The 18888-nt window shown below is 51.2% G+C and overlaps 7 protein-coding genes across 7 annotated transcripts; 2 read left to right on the top strand and 5 right to left on the bottom strand.

Annotated features, from left to right (window-relative positions):
• Positions 1–140: 140 nt before the first annotated feature.
• AA0111_g6012 (3-hydroxy-3-methylglutaryl-coenzyme A reductase) lies at positions 141–3777 on the bottom strand (the record flags this gene model as incomplete). Its single annotated transcript, XM_028652189.1, has 4 exons — positions 141–519; positions 573–2977; positions 3026–3397; positions 3442–3777. 4 exons carry the CDS (start codon positions 3775–3777, stop codon positions 141–143), a joined length of 3492 nt encoding a protein of 1163 aa, XP_028506582.1.
• A 1136-nt stretch (positions 3778–4913) lies between these two features.
• Positions 4914–5357, bottom strand: AA0111_g6011 (hypothetical protein; the record flags this gene model as incomplete). Its single annotated transcript, XM_028652188.1, has 2 exons — positions 4914–5233; positions 5285–5357. The coding sequence occupies 2 exons, from the start codon at positions 5355–5357 to the stop codon at positions 4914–4916; spliced, it is 393 nt and encodes a 130-aa protein (XP_028506583.1).
• Positions 5358–7006: 1649 nt separating this feature from the next.
• AA0111_g6010 (hypothetical protein) lies at positions 7007–7681 on the top strand (the record flags this gene model as incomplete). Its single annotated transcript, XM_028652187.1, has 1 exon — positions 7007–7681. One exon carries the CDS (start codon positions 7007–7009, stop codon positions 7679–7681), a length of 675 nt encoding a protein of 224 aa, XP_028506584.1.
• Positions 7682–8183: 502 nt separating this feature from the next.
• AA0111_g6009 (hypothetical protein) lies at positions 8184–8883 on the bottom strand (the record flags this gene model as incomplete). Its single annotated transcript, XM_028652185.1, has 2 exons — positions 8184–8512; positions 8583–8883. The coding sequence occupies 2 exons, from the start codon at positions 8881–8883 to the stop codon at positions 8184–8186; spliced, it is 630 nt and encodes a 209-aa protein (XP_028506295.1).
• A 3920-nt stretch (positions 8884–12803) lies between these two features.
• On the top strand, positions 12804–14081 carry AA0111_g6008 (hypothetical protein; the record flags this gene model as incomplete). The annotated part of the gene is made up of 1 exon (XM_028652184.1): positions 12804–14081. The coding sequence occupies one exon, from the start codon at positions 12804–12806 to the stop codon at positions 14079–14081; it is 1278 nt and encodes a 425-aa protein (XP_028506294.1).
• A 2020-nt stretch (positions 14082–16101) lies between these two features.
• AA0111_g6007 (hypothetical protein) lies at positions 16102–16719 on the bottom strand (the record flags this gene model as incomplete). The annotated part of the gene is made up of 3 exons (XM_028652183.1): positions 16102–16484; positions 16557–16644; positions 16699–16719. 3 exons carry the CDS (start codon positions 16717–16719, stop codon positions 16102–16104), a joined length of 492 nt encoding a protein of 163 aa, XP_028506404.1.
• A 463-nt stretch (positions 16720–17182) lies between these two features.
• On the bottom strand, positions 17183–18376 carry AA0111_g6006 (hypothetical protein; the record flags this gene model as incomplete). Its single annotated transcript, XM_028652182.1, has 1 exon — positions 17183–18376. One exon carries the CDS (start codon positions 18374–18376, stop codon positions 17183–17185), a length of 1194 nt encoding a protein of 397 aa, XP_028506403.1.
• Positions 18377–18888: the final 512 nt, after the last annotated feature.

Raw genomic sequence — 18888 nt, 5'->3', positions numbered from 1 at the left:
TATATAGATCCCCGTTCCGTTCCTTATTCCTCTTAACCCAGATTAACCTGAAATGTGCAAATACAAAACCAGGTATCGTCCCTCGTATTTACAACCCCAAGGACAACCTTTTACGCCAAACCTGACCACTCCCTGGATCTTTACCGTCTTGGTGCAGGACCAGAGCTCAGTGCTGATAAAGGTCCACCGCCGGTCACAGGTGTCTGAGCTCCTGTAACTGGTGTTGCAGGCGCGGGTGTAGGGGCGCGAGATGGGACATTACTCCTGTTGTGTGCCATATGCGCCTTGACAAGATGACCCGCACACAGTGCGCTGTTGAGCGACAATTCACCAGCCAATACACCAGCAGCGATGACACGAGCCAGTTGCCTAGCGTTGTCACCAGGTGATGTTGGGTGGGCACCTCGTACGCCGAGGAGGTCCAACATGGCGGATTGAGGTTCGAGAATGGTACCGCCACCAATTGTGCCGACTTCAATTGAAGGCATAGAGACGGAGATTTGAAGGTTGCCGTTGACGCTATTCTTCGTTAGGTTGTGGCCTTGTCGTATCTCATGAAAGGAGCGACTTACTTATGCATAATGGTGATACAGTTGGCACTTTCAACGACCTGTGCTGGATCCTGTCCGGTGGCCAAGAAGATAGCAGCAACGATGTTCGCCGCGTGGGCGTTGAATCCACCCATAGCACCAGCCATTGCAGATCCGATAAAGTTCTTGGAAATGTTCATCTGTACCAAATCTTCGACCTCACACTTGAGGACTGACTTGACGACAGAGCCGGGAATCATAGCTTCGGCAACAACACCCTTGCCACGACCGTCGATCCAGTTGATAGCGGCGGACTTCTTGTCAGTACAATAGTTACCCGATACGGTCACTACACGCATGTCCTCGAAGCCGCAGTCGGTTGCCATGACGGTGAGAGCATGCTCGACACCCTTGGAAATCATGTTCATACCCATGGCATCACCAGTGGTGGCCCTGAAACGAACGTAGATGTTGGTACCAGCGATGGCAGACTTCATAGATTGGAGCCTGGCGAAGCGAGAAGTGGAGTTGAATGCGTCTTTCATCGTCCTCTGGCCTTCCTCCGAGTCAAGCCAGTTCTTCGCAGCACCAGCACGTACAAGGCTATCGAACCCAATGCAGGGTCCGCGGGTCATACCGTCGCCAGTCACAACAGTAACAGCACCGCCACCTGCGTTGATAGCCTTAGCACCTCGAGAAGTTGAAGCGACAAGTACACCCTCGGTGGTTGCCATGGGGAGGAAGTAGTTTTGGCCGTCGACGAGGATAGGTCCAGCGACACCGAGGGGGAGAGGGAGGTAGCCGACGACGTTTTCACAGCATGCGCCATGAACAAGATCGTAGTTGTAGTCCTTGTAAGGTAGCAGCGAACGTTCCAGTAGTGTTGAAGTTTCCCGTGTAGCGTGGGTACGTGAGACTAGACCACGACGAATCTTGACGGCACGAGTCTTGTCACCAAGCGTCTTTTCTAGAGCATAACCAGGAATCTTTCCCTTGAGTGACATCTCGATAAGCTCCTCGTCAGTCATCTTGGGTGCTTGCTTTTCCTTGATCATCAGGTCGAGAACTTCAAAGGGACGGTTTGGCTGTCTTTGCTGTTCTTCAGAGGGTCCGACTGGTATCTCCGGTGTTCGTGTTGCGATCTGCGTAAGGGGCTGAAGGCGACCATTCTGATCCTCAGGGCCGGGGGTGCGAGGTGGTGTAGGCATATGCATCGAAGGTACGCGAGGAGTGCCTGGCACAGTAGGAGCCCCATCCTGGACTTCAGAGGGAGAAGGTGGCGCGAGTGGCTGGTGGGGTTCTTTGATGGTCCAGCGAGCGGCATTAAAGAGATAGCCGTTCAAGACCACGCTCATTACAAGGGCAAGGACGATCCATTTGCTAAGGAAAGGGTCCTCCAGACTCTTCAGTACACCATCAACTATGTGAGTGCTGATGTTGCTTCCGAAAGCAAACTCGTTGTCTGTAATCGAAGGCTCGGCGTAGTGAATAGAAGGGAACTCAAGCTCATACTTGATCGGCATAAGAATGGTGACAATAGTTGACGTAGCGGTGCTCTTGGCATGCTCGTAGATGTGGTCCAATCCATTTCCAGCGACCTTGAAGGGGTCCAGCGGAGGGGTGGCACCTACGCCCGAAACGTGAGAGACCTTGCTAGGAGAGAGGCCAAATCGGAGAGTAACTACGTTGAGGACATTGACGAGGATGAATCCAGCAACCATGAGAATCTTGAACTTTGGCACCGTGATCTTCTTTCCGAAAACAGTTGTTGTGTGGTTGACAACTTGCACATCACGAGCGTTGGGCCAGTCGTTGTTGCGAGCGACGTTCTCAGCAACCTTGCCATCGACACCGTCATCCTCAAGAGCCCTGCGGAGAGCCACATGGCGCTTAATCCGGTTGATTTCAAGCTTGATGGTAAGGATAGCAGTGTAGAAAGTGAGCAGCATAATGGCGTCAAAGAAAAGGATCCAGGCGCCAAGGAAGCAAAACTGTCGCAGACCACCCTGGATGCCAGACATGGCGCCAGCGACAAGGATCAAGATCTCGAAAAAGTAGTCGCGGACAATTTCGAAACCAGTCCGCTTAATGGCTGTCTGTACAGATGACTGGATGGTCAAAGGCTCACCCCGCTTCTCCTCAGCTGCTCGTCGGCCATCCAGAGAGGCAGAAAGGACAGCCTTGGTCAGAACGATGGGCTTCTCAAACCCAATGATGACCACCAAGAAAGGAAGACCCTCTGAGAGCAGAATCAAGTTGATAGGAACACCGAGGTAGGTTGTCACGGCGAGACCAAAGAGGAAAGCAAAGGCCGACTGCAGGAGGACTGCAGTAGCCAGCCAGAAGTTGGATCCAAGTCGCCTCATGGCGAGGAAGAGAGAGACGAAAGTCAGGTGCATGGCGAGGTAACCCAGGGCCATGATGACGATGTCGCCAGTGTCAGCGTTCTGTGCTGGTCTTAGCCAAGTTCACGTTTGTGTCCACAGACAAAATACCTTGAGGAGATCGACGAAAGACGTCCACGACTCAATAATCCAGTTGCGCACGCCGCCTGGCGCACTGCCGTTCTTGGAGGCCTTCATCATCCACTTCTTGTCTTCGCGCGTGCCCTCTTTCTCAGAGCCCTGCGACTGAGCAGCGTCCTCTGGCGCAGAAATCTCCTGCATAGCCTGGAGGAAATCGGCAGCTTCAGTGTACGGGATAGAGAATGCGAGCGAAGTGTCGTGCGAGAAAGTGGAGAAGGAGCTGGAGGAGCTTGGGAGGAGCTTGGCAGAGACATTGCTGGGGACAGATTGTTGCGAGGGAGCAGAGTTGATGGTGCTCGATTCGGGGAAGACGAGAGTGACCAGAGCGAGCTCCTGGGCAGTCTGTTTTGTTAGCCAGATGTCTTGGAGTTGGCGGAGCTGCCTACCTTGTCCTTGTAAACGGTAGTCTTGGGCTCTTCAGCCTCCCACTGCCATGATGTCTCCTCTCCTACTCTGAGCGTCTTGCTGCCGGCCAAAAGGGAGTGGAAGTCGACGCGGCTAGAGACCTCTTCAATGCCACTTTCCAGTAGGCCCCTGTCGAGAACGCCCAAGTATGAGTAGCTAGCCAGGAAGGCAATGGTGACGATGGTGTGGATTGGGTGGGTGCATGCCTTCTTCGCGACGGAGAGAAGGATGGGCGAGAAGTGGCGGTCGAACCAGGTGGGACTGGTCTTCTTCTGCTCGCCCGTCGACTGCCAGCGGCTGGTGAGGTAGCCGAGCATGGTGGATAGGTCACCACTGAAGTTGATTCAGTGGGAAGTGTTGCAGGGCCGTCTAGAGAGCCGCTCGCATGGGATGACGCGGAAGCGTGGCTGTGCGCAGCGGGTAGTGGGATGGGGTGCGAATGGCGAGGGCGAGTGACTACAAGAAAAGACCTTTCACCATGTCAGTACTGTCGCTGCCGGATATTCCTTCTAGCGCCGCCATACCTCGCTGATGCTCCGTGGTCGGTCGTGGTACCAAGACACGGTCAAGTCTCCAATTATGGAGACTGAGCGATACCGGAATCCCGCAATTGGCGTCGCAGCACACGTAAACGCGCCGCTCTCGAAGAAAAATAAGGAGGGGGAGTAGAGGCTGGTGCACAAGACACACTCGGTGCCGACTCAAATGTGGAGGAAGGCCCCTTGCCGTCCCGCGACTTTTTTGTCAACGCTAGGCCAGACAGCACCCTCACCGCTTTGTATCCCGGCCCAGGCAAGACGTCTCTATTCGACGATAGACGATAAGATAACAGAAGGGTCCTGCAGAACGTATGCGCCTAGTCGTCTTTGACAGCTAGTCTGCGTGACCAGCTCAGCGTACTTGGTTCAAAATATCCTAGGCTTGTTGTTCTGGCGATGCATTAGTTATGCACTTCGAGTTTGCGCCACACGCCACGCGCCACGTACGCCACAGCAAATGACGCGCCTGTCAAAATTGCAGAGGGCTGGCCTTCAACCCGGTTTGCGCGCCGCTCCAATCAATCCCAACAACAACCGGATGATCTTCAGGGGAACTGGATCAGCATCGGTGTCGCCTTGCGCCCCCAGGTGCAGAACAAGGCTGAGAAAATTGATTAATCCCAAAGCCTGGATGATATCGATAGCAGATAATGCACCTCTATGAATGTTCGGCGGCTGTTACTCTAACAAATACCCCATGTCTATAACATATCTAAGCAATACGATCGCAGACTTGCATCTAGAATATCCCGTCATCCATGCATAATATCCCGTCGGCAGGCCAAAATGCCCCGTTGCCTTCTCAAATCTCTCGTACAGTCAAGAGCGTGGGAAACACGATGGAGAGCACTCGGCATGTTTTTATCCCCCTTCTCGACTGTACTAGAGCCGAAATGCCCCGTCAGCCTTCCTTGCTAGGCGAACTTCTCAGTCATCGGGACATCGCCGTTCGTAATCTCCCTTAGGAACACAGCGTCCGGCCTGTACAACATGACGTGGAAGTGTTCCACTGCATGCACGCTCTTCAGACTCTTCCAATTCTTGAACCAGACCAACTCTTTTACCTTTGGAGCAAACGTCTTTTGTACGTAATCACCGATTTGTTTCTGGGATTCTGCGGTAGAGAGCCCAGTGTCGGGGTCGTCGTCCAGTTCAAACTTGGTCCACACGACGAGGTGCACAACGTCTGCATCGATGCCATATGGCCAGTCGTTATATAGTATCTTGATGTCTTCTATAGGTCGGTAAACATGGATGCAAGTCAACGTAACACAGGTGCACATACCATCGAATTCGAACGGCTTGCCCTTCGGCTCCATACTTCCCCACTTCAACCGCTCATTAACAATGAAGTTCATGATGCTGCCGTAATCCCTCTCCAGCCGATGGGTGAACTGCCGATACCGCCTCAACTCACTTGGCATGCGATGAAACTTGTCGACCCGGTTGCTCTCTGACCACGAACATCAGCGTTTCGCTTATCGCGCGTCGCGCCTCTATCTCACCTACAATGTCCCGCACTTGGTCCCATGTCAACACCTTGTAGTGTTCGTCAGGCGTCCCAATGATCCCTTTATCCTTCTCACTAATACCTCTCAAGAAGTCCGGGCACTCGCTCGGCCATTGATCTCTGGGAACATTGACTAGCCAGAAAGGCAACTCCTCGTGTGGCATCCTTGCTGCTGCTAATTCCGGAAAATAGTGAGCAGTCGAAAGTAAACAACTGCGTAGTGGTACAAGATTGTGTTGGCAGGGTTTGGGATTGCACTGCAAGGATGCCGGTGCAGCAGTCTAGGGGAACCCTAGCGGTGAGCCCTAGGGAATGTTGAACGACAGAAACGGCGGGTGGGACCGCGCTGAAGCTTGCGCAAGGCCGTTGTCAAGCCATGTTTTGCGTATAGCGTCTTGTTTCAACGTGGCATGCCGCCTCGATGAGGAAGAGCACCCCCATGCTGATGATGAGAATCGGTAGCAGCTCTGTGCGTCTTCAAGTGTCTTGCGAAGGGTGCGATGCAGAAAACCCAAGATGCAGGATGCTGCAGCCAACACAACTGCCGTATACTTGTTCAACACCAGAGCCGCACTGCACGGCAATCAAACAGCCGCATGGCCTTACCAATCGCACATGGGTCCCTCGTCTCAGCTACCTTCTCTCCAATTTCCCGCGCCTTACCGCCATCGGCGCCATGTGTCCAGCGTGATGGCCGGCAGGGGTCCAAACAGCCTCGAAGCTGCCCATTGGCCAGCTTTGACCAGTTTGTGAGGCCCACCCCGAACCTCGAAACCAACGAGAACCATCACTGTGGTTGCCCCTCTTCTCACGATAATATCAACATCCTGCTTTGACACCTGGACGTCGAGTCTAGGCAAATAGTGTTACATCGCATGGGTCCGAGGCCCATCGCCTGTTGTTTTAGGGGCCTGTATAGGCGTGCAGTGTTAAGTATGGTAGTTTCCTCTTTTCATTCATGACTACTTCCATTCACGACTGTGCCTTGAAGCGCTACACCTGTGCAAACGATCGCTCCATCCTACTATCGTCGCTTCTTTCTCTACTACGTCATTTCAGCTTCACTCGGATCGCAAACCATCGTCGATCACTATTCCGACTTAAGGTTTACGTCGTGTCAGTCGTGTCATTCCTTACACGCGGCGGTTTCCTGGCTCACTGGACCCTTTCCAATCTACATACCCACACCAAATCTCGCCTGTTGCTGTGCGACACGCCTATATCCGTCGTCATACCCTCGTGTTACTAGACGGTTCTGTATATGATAATACAGACGATTACGTCTACTACCTTGCTCGCCTACACCACTCTCGCCCAATAATTCTCGTCACCACAATCTTTTACAACCTAAATCCATCGCTCCCCGACTACAATCCACCACTGTCTCCACCTACGTACACGCTCAACGCAGAACGACGTTAGCAGCTTGCCATCGCTTACATACCGTCGCTACCTCAATACGCTCTCCCCTCAACTCCATTCATAACATCAATCAACATGGTGCGCGATCCTCAATTCTGGAAACGCTTCAGCGTGGCGGTACACCAAGACGACCTTGAAAAGACAATTCAGGACCCCAAGCAACCGTACGTCCAAAGTTCCCTGTCTTCCCCTTCGCACTCGCCCCTCGGATCCCCCACTTCCCAATCACACCTAAGCCCTGCTTTTCTGCCCATGGTCCAACTCTCGTCCGTACGGTCGTCCTTTGTTTCATCGCCTCTATCCCCGTCTTCGAGAGAAGCATCTGCAAGCCAGATACCGCGGGAGAAAAAACAACGCTCCCGGACCAAACTCCAAAAGACGAATTCGACCAAACCACTATTGCGACCGACCGTCTCTGTCCAAGAGAATCCCTCGGACAGAGATGGGGATGACCTTGTCCCACCACAAAGACCACTGTCCCCCCTTCCTGCATCACCGTCACGCTCCTTCTTCCGCACCCCCAACCTCTCTACACTTTCCCTCAGCCTATCCGGCCGTCCGCAATCACGCTTCAACTTCGTGACGACCATCACGGCTGACGCGTCACATAGAGATTCATGGCTCGCCAAGCAGCAACGCAAAGCCAAGCAACGAACATGGATCTGCTGGTGTTTCTGGATGATCTTTCTGCTGCTGGTTGCAGGCGTTGTAGTCACTGTGCTGGTCTTGAAAGCGCACAATATCATCTGAGCGAATCACATGAGGAAGATCAGGACGTATGAGATGGATGTATATATGGTTGTTTGGGCATGTTGTGTATAGGCGGCGTTTGATGTCTTTTCTATAGGACGCGGGCTGGTGTTTGGGTACCGACCTGCATCAGCGATGCATGGATTGTTTTCCTTTTCTTCTGTTTATATTCTAGATGATACCAGGTCTTACATGACCACAATGCAATGTCTGCTTCTTTCCTTGACAAAATCACATCATTGTTACGCAACTCACGGGATAGTCTGAGCACACGAATAAACTAGAATGAACTGACATGATCGCTTTTGCGTAGCCTAGTCTAGCCTATTATCCACACTTCACTATTTTACCAAAGCTAATTTACAAATGCCAATTTGCAACGCCATGCCCGCTACGGATATCGAGGTATCAACCAACATGTCCCAAACTGTGCGAGCATGTATAACACCAAAACGCCCTTCGTATTCAGCCCGTGTCTCACGCTTCCCACTCCATATCCACCCTAGAACCTGTTCTTCGTCGCAGGCGGTGTAGGACTCCTTGACATACTCCTCGCGTCCCTGCCACGCTCCTTCAACCACTTGCGCGTGCACATGTCCAGCTCCCTGTCCAGCTCAGCCGTTGGTTCCTTGCGATGAATAAAGTTGCAGAAGCCGCCGCGGACGCAGCCTTCGCCACTGTTCAGACGACAACAGGCTTCGCGGAAATCGGTCACGGGAGAGAGTTCGCAGTAGATGGGACGACCAGCATACCAGCGCGAGTTGAGGGCGTCGCAGGCTTTTTGCGCGTCTTCTTCGTACTTGAATCGGACATAGACATTGCCGATGAGATCTGTCAGAAAGGTTACGTTAGCAAACTGTTCAACTCTGAAGCAGCGAAATAAGAGAAGGGGGGTTCGTACGGTCATTGTTGTTATCGCAAACAACCAACTCCTCAACAAGTCCATACTGGCACAGCTCGCACCAGATGTCCTCGTAGAATGCATCAAAGTGCATCTGCATCTGCTGCGGGTTCATCTTGTTCTTGGGGTCGTACGCAGGGTTCTGGTAGAGGTTGGGCAGCAGGATAGTCTGCGAGTACGACGGCTTGACGTGTTTCCTGGAGCAGCGGTCGCCGTGACGGCAGGCGCCAATCTTGTAGTAGAAGGAGCAATTGACCTTGTCCTGCTCGGTACCGAAGATGGATGCGAGGTAGTTGGCCATGATTGCGGTTATTCAAGAGAGTGTTGGAGGTGATGGAGGTGTTGAAGGTGTCGATGTAAGAGCGCTTCGATTGTGTCGAGGGCAAACGGCGATGGCGTGGTGAGGTTGTCGCGCGCGGGCTGGAAAAGTCGCGATGCGCGAAGCTCTCTGCTAGGCAGATTGTCGCGGAGGCTAGTGCACGTGGTTAGCTGACAAAGCTAGGCGAATGCCAAGGAATCCTCGAGAAGCGCCACCTTCACTCACTTTCTTGATCATCGTCTCTTCCAACCCAGAATGATGTTGCATTCGCTGTGGCAACGCCTGCAGCGTCCAAATTACTCAGCTACTCGCGATGGCGTTATAGATCATGGTCACTCATCAGTCTACTAGCTACTTACAATTTGTTTCCTAACCCGTCTACTGTCGCTGACATTCGAAGTCATGGTGCAATTCAAGATCATACTCCTGTCACCTTCAGGCCCCTTTAACGCACCTCACGAATGATCAGAACAGTATCCCGTTGAACAATGGCACTGAGTGCCGGAACAGGAAGTCGGTCAGTAGTTTGAAGAAGGAATATCTTGCTCAGGTGGTACAACAATATCACCAATAGTTGATTGCTGGGTCGAAGATGTCGCCATCCCGCTGAGTTCTACGAAGCGCTTTACCAGTGAAGTGAGGTAGACCATACCCGTGAGATTAAAGAGTACCATGGAGTTTGTATCAAGCCTGCATCTTTGGAAAGGCTTCCCTTGGTGACTAAGTGTCTCGTGGCACGAATTTGTATGAAAGACGCACTTGGCAATTGGCGCGATGCCCCTGGCTGTGGTTGTAACAACACCAAGATATGTTGGGATTTAAATAGTGGTCTGACCAAGGAGAACGATAGCCATTGAAAAAGGTACAATGTATGACCAAGGCGTGCTAGTCTCCACACGTGCTGGGCAGCACTTGTCGCAATCAATAACGAAACGGATATCGGTTTGGGGCCAACAAGTGACGTCCGCATACCAAGTCGGTATGACCCAAGGTTCTCAAAAATCTTCTCCTAGACTTACGTAAAATTCAATAATGCCTCTCTAAATCATAACTTCTCACCCTCTGGCACGTGGTAAGGACATACACCTCGCCTCTGACACCACGCACTCTCCGCGACACTCGACCTTTCCAAGCACTCCCCACATATTTCCTTCCAATGGAGTTCTGCTCCAACAATGACTGGTGGATGATGGTCGATCGGTCCTAAACAAGTAGCTTTATAAGTCAAGCTGTGGCAGCCGCAAGCCCAAGAGTTGGTGATTGCAGCGCATGTACAGTTTGCTGGTTTGGGGCTGGGCAGTGGCATTTCAGGAAGGAGGCAATATTCGCTTGCCTGGAGACTGCTCTGTGAATGAGTAATGGGAGCGAGTCAACAGAGAAGATAAGCGCATTGCTATGCTGTAAACGAGCCTTCAAAAGCAAGGAGAAAATTCAAAGGCTACATTCAGTGCTTGAATGTGTGATAGTCCGTAACGGTAGTGTAGTAACATGCTTGATGTTATCACCGCTGACTTCGCGGTCTTCTTGATCTTTCACGTCAACAATGTTGTTGATCACACGCACTGTACGTGTCGTTCTTCTGTTCACATCTTCACCAACACGTTTCTTGATCTCCAAGCATCTCAAAGAAGCGTATACTAACCTCCAATGCTTCCATAAGGTTGTCACTTTATTGTTTACCCTTCGACGGTGATTGAGTGCATATCAACGCAGAGACAGAAGCTGTTCGATGGTTGTGTCAATCTTGCTGGAAACCAAAAGAATTCCTTGTGAAAAGTGTGAGCACAGATGCAGAGGACGAGGGCAAATCGGCACATGTCGACAACGTGGCCTACTATGTCAGGCGACGGAAGTTGTGCTCGTAATTTAGCGCCTAGTAAGAAATCACTTTCGTCGGCTGGACTGAAGGATTGACCCATCAAGTGCCGTCGGAGTTTGATAACTGTGTATCTGCAGTGTGGGTAGTAAATTGTCAATGTTGAAGCGCAACTTCTTGTAGTGCCTCGGGAAAATATACTAAACACTCGCGTCCTTGACATCTCTCAATGATCCAGCCATGGGTGTGTCAATATGGTAAACGTATCAGCAGAGTGTCCAGAGCGAGCGTTCCTTGTCAAGGCGTGTTTGACTAGGGGCCTTCAAGGTGCAAGGACTTTGGGAAAATGGTTTCCAGGAAGGTGCCTGACTGTCTCCTACATAGCCAAGCGCTTTGGGTTTGAGCAGTCACAACAGGAGATGTACCGCTATGGTCGTCCGACGTGGTTAGCCTCGGGTTTGGTTCCTGTAATCTGCGAGCCGTTTTGACAGGTGGGGATGCTGGCCAGGCTCCCGTTTGTGCCGTTTGCTGTGCCTCAGGGCTGTTCCGCGCCCCGCAGTTTTCCCTTGTGGATGAAACATGAATAACCGATAGGAAACGTGTTCGTGTGGGTGAGAACGAGCCTCACGAAAATAACTCATCTTGTTGTCGTCCATGTTCCCACACGCCGAGAGAGCCATGAAAAAAAAAGTGCATGATGTCGGCCAGGTGTCTGGGATCTCGCTTATCAAATATAGAGACTGGATGGGCGTCAATCTGGTCGTACGAAGAGACTAGCTGGGAGGCATCGTGAGATAGAACAATGCGCTCCAATCAGATGATATCTCCAATCCTTAGTATGAAGCCTAGCGTAGCGGGCAACAACCAATCGTCGCTCGGTTGTGCTCTGACCTGAAACGAAGCGGAGCCTCCTACCAAACTTCTTTCACCCCACCCCGTCGCTTGCAGGTTCACCTTCCTTCTCGAAGCGCTGCAACAGCGCACATTGACCTGTCGTCGGGTGGCTCAGGCATCACTCTGTGGCACACTTGCGATGCTTTTCTCGTTGTTTTCGCTCGCTCCACGTGGGTCGTCGCGCATCACGCGTCTTCGGTAGGTGCATGATGCGAAAGCGCCTCTAAACATCACAGTGGCAGGCTGTTGTTGTTTCCCAGCATGTCTCCACAACCCTACAGCGAGATCGCATAATGATCTAGATGATGCCTAGCTTCCGTCGTTGTGTTGTAGATCAACGGCACACGGTCCTCTGACACTCAACGGCCCCTCTGCATGTCTGAGAACAGCCTAGCGCAGCCTTGCAATGCAACTTAAACTACCAACTACCGAGTACCAGAGGCAGATCTTCGCGCCGGAGAGTACGGGAGGCTGCAGCATGTGCGCGCTACGCCGCGGCCATGCTGCCGGACGGGAAAGCCATGGCTGGCGGCTACAGTGTCGGCCAGCGTTGAAACACACATCCTACACCCATAGAACTCAGGCTCACAAGCTTGACTGCAGCGCCGCGTGGAGTGGCGCTGTGTTTCGATACCTCGTGTGCCTCCTTCTCTATTGGCTCCTGTCACTTCTTCTCTTCTAGGCCGGAGATTTTACAACGTTCAACAGCGTCTGTCTCACTACCATCACCTGCCTCAATAAAGGACCATGGCCGCGTGAGCTTTGCATTTTGTCATCACACCTGGCTTGTGTGCGTCTTGACTTCTTCTCTTCCGTTCTCATTCCTTTATTTTCTTCTAGGTGTACGTTGTGTTGGGTACTATTACCAAAACGTTCATACACTTTTGCTGAACAATAGCTTTGTTGCTATTCTTCCGGTGAACACGAATCAATCGCGTGTCGCTCCACACTGTACTCTCATTCACAGCGTGTTAGCTGAGCCAGCCATTCCACAATTATATGGGTCAATAGTGTTCTTCACCTTGACAATACTTCATCCACGAGCCACGACATCTTCAACTACACTACCACGCCACAAGATTCCCGACCTTGCGACTATTTCCCAACTCTACTTGAAGGACAACCTCGTTTTGCAGGTCAAAACTACAACACCTCTCGATCCCGCATTTGCGAACGAATATCTACACCCAACATGCCGAGCATACTCACATTAATAATCGCGGCGATGGCCACAGCCCCGGTCGCCATGGGCCACAGCTGGATTGAGCAGCTGCGCAACGTCAACGAAAAAGGCGAATACGTTGGGGAATATGGCTACCCGCGAGGTATGGTCGCGAAAACCGATCCGGGCTATAGCGGCACCTCGATGAACTATGAGATTCCCGGCGACAAAACACCAGGCAACGTCTTCATTACAAACAGTACGCTACTATGTCACGAAAAGCAACGTAAACAAGAGCAGTCTCAGGATAAATATCCTCGTCTTCAAGCCACACCTGGTGGTTTCGTAGCCATGCGGTATACGGAGAATGGACATGTTTCTCTACCCAACAACCAGTTAGGAAAACCCAAGAAGGGCGGTACCATTTTTGTGTACGGCACCACTTCACCAAAGGAGGACGAGCATTTAGTGACGGTTTTGAGCTGGACTCAAGATGGCCAGGGCGGGGACAAGCGCGGCAAGCTACTCACCATGAATAATTTCGACGACGGCCGTTGCTACGAGCAGAATGACTCACCTATCGCCACCGAGCGCAAGAAATCCGATCCAAATTTCGCAATGGGACAAGCTGTCGAAGGGGCACCAGGCAACTATCCTCTCTCCTGCGAAACGAACGTTCAGATTCCTGATAGCGCCGAGATGGGCAAGCCATACACTATCTACTGGGTCTGGCAATGGAACACAGCTTCTGGCAAGATCGATCCAAGCTATCCGAACGGAAAGGATGAATACTACAGCACATGCATCGATGTCGATGTCGCATCCAAAGATGTCGCGATGGCTGAGGCTGCAGAGACAAAATTCGATCTTGGTCCTCAGCAAGATGCCATGACCCTTGCTGTAGCGGACTTCGCGTCTCGCACGGCTCTCATGACAAATGTCGTGCAAGGCGAAGTCGGACCCATCTTTTCCGGAGGATTACCTGCTGTTACGCCCTCTGCTACAGACGCGGCGCCCTTGCCAACCGGTGGCGCTCCAGCTGTCAGCAGTATTGTTCCTTCTATCAGCAGCGGAGCTCCATTCCTCAACTACACTTTGCCAGTTCCTACTGATATCCCGACTCTCAGTGGGCGTTCTGGAGCAGCTCCTACATCATTGACGAACCCCGATTCTGTCGTCACTGTTACCAACACCGTCATGGTAACTGTTACACAGTCAGCTTCAACTCAACCTGCTGCTTCTGCAATTACTCCTCGTGCAATGCACAGCATCTATCACAAAAACGGTGCCAAGTTCAGGGGACTGTGAAAGGTGCAATCATAGGCATGACATTTGTTTCCTTTCTGTATTCAGCGCTTTCTTTCTATTGCATGCGTACTGCGCTTTCTGGTGGCAGGCCACTTGCGCAAACGAACAGACAAACATGATGATGATGACGATTGCATGGTCATGAAGGCTGGGAAGTTAGTTGATGATTTGCATTTGAGCGTTTCGGGATTGGAATTGGGCGATACCCCTTGCATGCATATATTAGGCGTTCTGGTTTGTTAGCATTTGGAAAAACTTATACCCGGGTGTGTGGGTTAGTAGGCGTTCATCAATCAAAACATTCATCGCAGAATTCTGGCTCGTTCTTATTTTAATCTTAGTTATGGCTGCTTTGATCGAAAGGTCTTTTACCAGTCGAGGTAACGAAGCTAAGCCGGACTTGCTCAATGTGTACCTCTTGCCATTTTGACTTCTGCACAATTGGAACAGAACATCTACCACTTTAGTTCAGGTAATGGCGAACTTACATGGTCTTCAGCTCCATCCTATGGGATTGTAGTCCTTTACCCGGCGGAGGGCCTCTCAATCCACCTCCAAAATTGATCTTCGCGTAATCGGGGAGGTACCTGTATCGACTCTTGTGGGCAGGTGCAAGTGTGGATGACGCATACAGCGTTCATTGTGACAGGCAAATCGGCCGACTTCTCTTTTTGAGTTACGGTCCGGATGTTACTGTCGCTCTTTTTTTGTGGACATTCGTTGGTCACAGCACAGCAAACATGACGGTCGTTTGTACTACACCCAAAGCTCTAGACAAGCGAGAGCGCTGCACGACAGCCTTGTGGCGATTTTACGTGTCACCAGACGTTCGCATACTTAAACTCTAGGAGCTGGGTATGCTACCTAAGGCTGAGCAAAGTGTCATATGTTGCTTCATCCCCGTGGCGTGCTACGGCTTGCATCCGATTTGCTCCCAACACTCTCTCACTTCATCTTTGCTTAGCGAGTTGTCCAAATTCCCTGCCATGTGTTCTTACGTTGCGCGGCCCGTTTGAGCTAGTGCTCGTATCCTCACGAAAAGGATCTTTGTATACCGCGAACAGTATCTCGCATCCGCTGAAACCACACATCATTCGGTACGTATACTAACTACTCACCGGTGGATGTAAGAACATCTCATACCACAGCTACATGCTGTATATACAGTACAAGGCTCACTTTCAAATCCACTCCCCGCCTTCCCCGTGCACAACGGTTGGATGATCTCAGCATGTGTTCGACAATCACAACACTGAGGGACATGTATAAGAGCAGTGACAATGTGAGACTGTCAAGATCCTCTGGCACCATATAGAATTGTTTCATATGTATCTAAACGACTCACCCATAACGAATCGAGCTGAGCTCATAGCAACTTCTTTTGCCTCACAGCCCAGGGTCCCTCACCAAAGCTATGTGTCGAGACATTCATCGTCACTGGGAACGCTGCAACTACCGAGAGTACATACAGGCCCCACCGTGTCATCATTTCCGCATGAGTCTGAACCAAATCAACGACCCACGATACTTCAATCAGCCCGGCATCCCTTACCGTCAATCCCGAAGATGCCTAGAGCAGAATTACTACGACTTTCGCAGGAACGCATATTGCACGCCGTGCATCATGACCCAGCAGGGCTGGAACTTCCGCGGATACCCATTGGGATTTGGTGGGTTTCCGAGGTACACATGACGGGTAGTGAGGCGGAAGATTAAGATATGGTACATGACCCCTGGGACATTCTTTGGAAACACCGGGTTAACTTCACAATAGATCAAGTGGCAGCTGATGCGAACGAACGAATGGTCAACCAATTCTTTTTCTCATTTGGTTCATGTATTGTCATCCAATGACTCCTCATACGTTGGATGTCATAGCACTTCTGGCGCACGCTGCGTAGACTTCAATCCTCTGTCCTTCCCTGGCAGATACTCATCATTACACTCTGACGGCAGGCTTTCGATTGCCGTGATCAGAACTTCCTTGAACAACCCAAACAAGTAACCGCTAACTACGCAGCTATCTAGCCTTCTTAGCGACCTCCTCGACCGGTGTGTTTCCTGCATTTGACTGCAGCATTGCCAAGGTAAAAAGTCCCGTCAGCGTCAGCCACACATTACCCCACACGCCAATGCTCATACTGGTGTTGTAGTGACTGGGCAGTTTGTAGTGTTGGTACGCGCCGATGCCAGTTGTGATGTGATGGAAGACTGTCGCAGCCACCACCGCCTTCGCATACGGAATTGACGTGAGCTTCGTTGCAGGTGCTGAGCTGAAAGGCACAGCGTTGGTAAAAGACACTAGGATCAACGCAAGGGTGACGAGACACCACCCATCGTTGCGCACGTTGTATGCTTCGAGGTCGTTCGGCGCAAGGTTCAGCTGCGAAGGAGGTCGGAACCCTAGATCATATTAGTTTCAAAACTCTGATCTGAATGGTACGAAGACAAGTGAAGAGCATCCGGGCGACGTACAGCCGATGACCATAATAGGGTCGTACACACGGCACATGCCACGCAGACCGTACCAGAATGCGGTACCGTACGCGTACGCATGGAACACCTGCCAGAAGTCAGTCAATTGCATACCTTGTACAATCGCGAAAGCGACACTTACAGCTGAGTTTACTGAAGGCATGATGTTTCGCAACGTAACTAGTGATCAATTGAGAACAGCAAAGCAACAATGGTACGGTGAGATGAGATATTAGTGAACATTGGTCCGCACACGAGCTTATCTTAAATGATGTTTGTTGACGTTCCTGGCAGGCTTCCGCACCCGCGACGTCATTATGAGAGCTTTAACAGCTCTATTGGTGTTGAGGGGCTGCAGCCACCCGTAGCCCCTCAGGGTAACCGGAACATCGATCCGCGTAGCGGACCGCGCATCGAGATGAGATCGCCCACGATCCGGCTGCAGACGATGACGCTAGACGGCAGGGATCCATTCCTACAAGTGTAAGGGGGATTTCTGGGATAGCGACGATGTACGAGACTCAGCACGATCGTGGAGAGCAGCCTCTTGAGGTCACGTCGAAAAAGTAAGCAAACGGCTGGGATACCACTGACCAACTTCGACTGACATTTATCGGCGTATCTGATCACCATGATATCCTGCCAGCAACGCTTCTCTTTGTTCTTCTTGCCTTTCCTAACCCTATGACACCCTCCACACCACCTAATCCCTGCATTCTCAGACTCGCGTCAACTACCTCCAAAGCATTGAAGCTTTCGATAGGCCCCAAATCTGTCTTCTCTCCATCCTGAACCGCAGTTGCAGCCGCATTGATAATCTTCTCAACATCTTCCTTGACCTCTGGTAAGATTTCTGCCGCAGCACCTAACCAGCGTGCCAACAAACCCTTGAAAGAAACCTGATCCGTGTCACAACCTCCATCATCTATATCCTTACCTTCGCATCTTGATTCAAACAAAGCGCCAGTATCTGGTGAAGTAAAAGTCCGCTTCGCAGAAGCAATAAAACCGCGGGTTCGGTTGACCCATTTGTCGTCTTTGGTATGGACTGCCATAACAGCAGAGCCATAGAGATAAACTCCAACATTATAACTCCACTGGTTGTGGTTCAGATCCGAACATCCATTCTCTTCGTCTGTCCCATCGTAGACATTGAAATCTTTGTCCACGAGTCCGACTTTCGTGCTCCAAGCATACGTCTTTTCCGCCCAGGCCAAACTCTCTGTGTCATTTGTGAGATGGGCGAGACGGGCGGCGAGTTGAAAGAATAATCCGTTTGTAATGGCGTTCTTGTAGTGCCATCCGTTGTTTCCGTCTTCGTAGTCAATCTTCCAGCGTAGTCCGCCCCCGCACGTGTTTGCACCGTCTTCATAGCGCTGTCTTTGCTCGTTGAAGACGTTTCTTGCTAGGTTGACCCAAGCTATGCCTCCTAGTTGCGGTACTTTGTTCTCGGCGGCTGTCAGGGCAGCGAGCGCCCACCATGCCTGATCATCGTTGCCGGTGGCATCGATGGTCATGAAGTCGTTTGTTGCTGTCGCTTGAGTCACGATCGTGTTCTTTAGCATCTCCTCATACTGCCAATCTCCTGTTGTTGGACCATAGTTGAGAAGCGCTTCGACCGCAGTTCCGGACTGCCACCACCAGTACGGTTGAGGTAGTAATGCTAGATTTTGATCCGGGAAAGAAGACTTGAGCGAAACAGCGAGGCTGCTTGAGGTGGTCAAGAGGGCGGCTGGTGGTGGAGGAGATGGAGGTGGGGCCTGTTTCGCAGCAGTTTGAACGATGAGGGATATCGCGTTGGCGAAGTAGGTCGGTATCATGTTTAACGATTACGGTAGGCACGAAGATTTTGGATTTACGTTGTCGTTGATTTGAATGTAGGCTAATCAAAGCAAAAAGAATGTAATGAACTTGTAATGAACGTGTATGGTTCGCTGAACCAAGAAAAATAGTAATGAACGAGAGACTGCGCAAAATGCGACGGTAGAGAACGACGAAAAAATGAATGGAAGAGAGGACGAAAGATGAAGCTTACGCGTAAAAGACGAAAGCTGTAGATAGCTATCGTACATAACTTACACAGCCTACAACGCATAACGCTGTTTCAACCCAGCATGCTCTGCACCGACGCCGTGCACATTCCAAGATTAAACAGGTGTCAAATTACGTTGACCTCCCCACCATAAATAGAGATGTCCCATGTCATCGCCTTGTGTGCGTTGTCGATAAGAAAACTTCGTTGGGCGAACCTGCCAACGGCTGCAAAACTCTCCTGATCGGCGGCTAGGGGACCCGGTCTAGAATCAATTTGCCTGAATGTCTGAAACACAAT

This window comes from Alternaria arborescens, assembly GCF_004154835.1.
Source record: "Alternaria arborescens strain FERA 675 chromosome Unknown contig_12, whole genome shotgun sequence".
NCBI lineage: Eukaryota > Fungi > Ascomycota > Dothideomycetes > Pleosporales > Pleosporaceae > Alternaria > Alternaria arborescens.
This window is presented reverse-complemented; position numbering and strand designations above follow the sequence as displayed.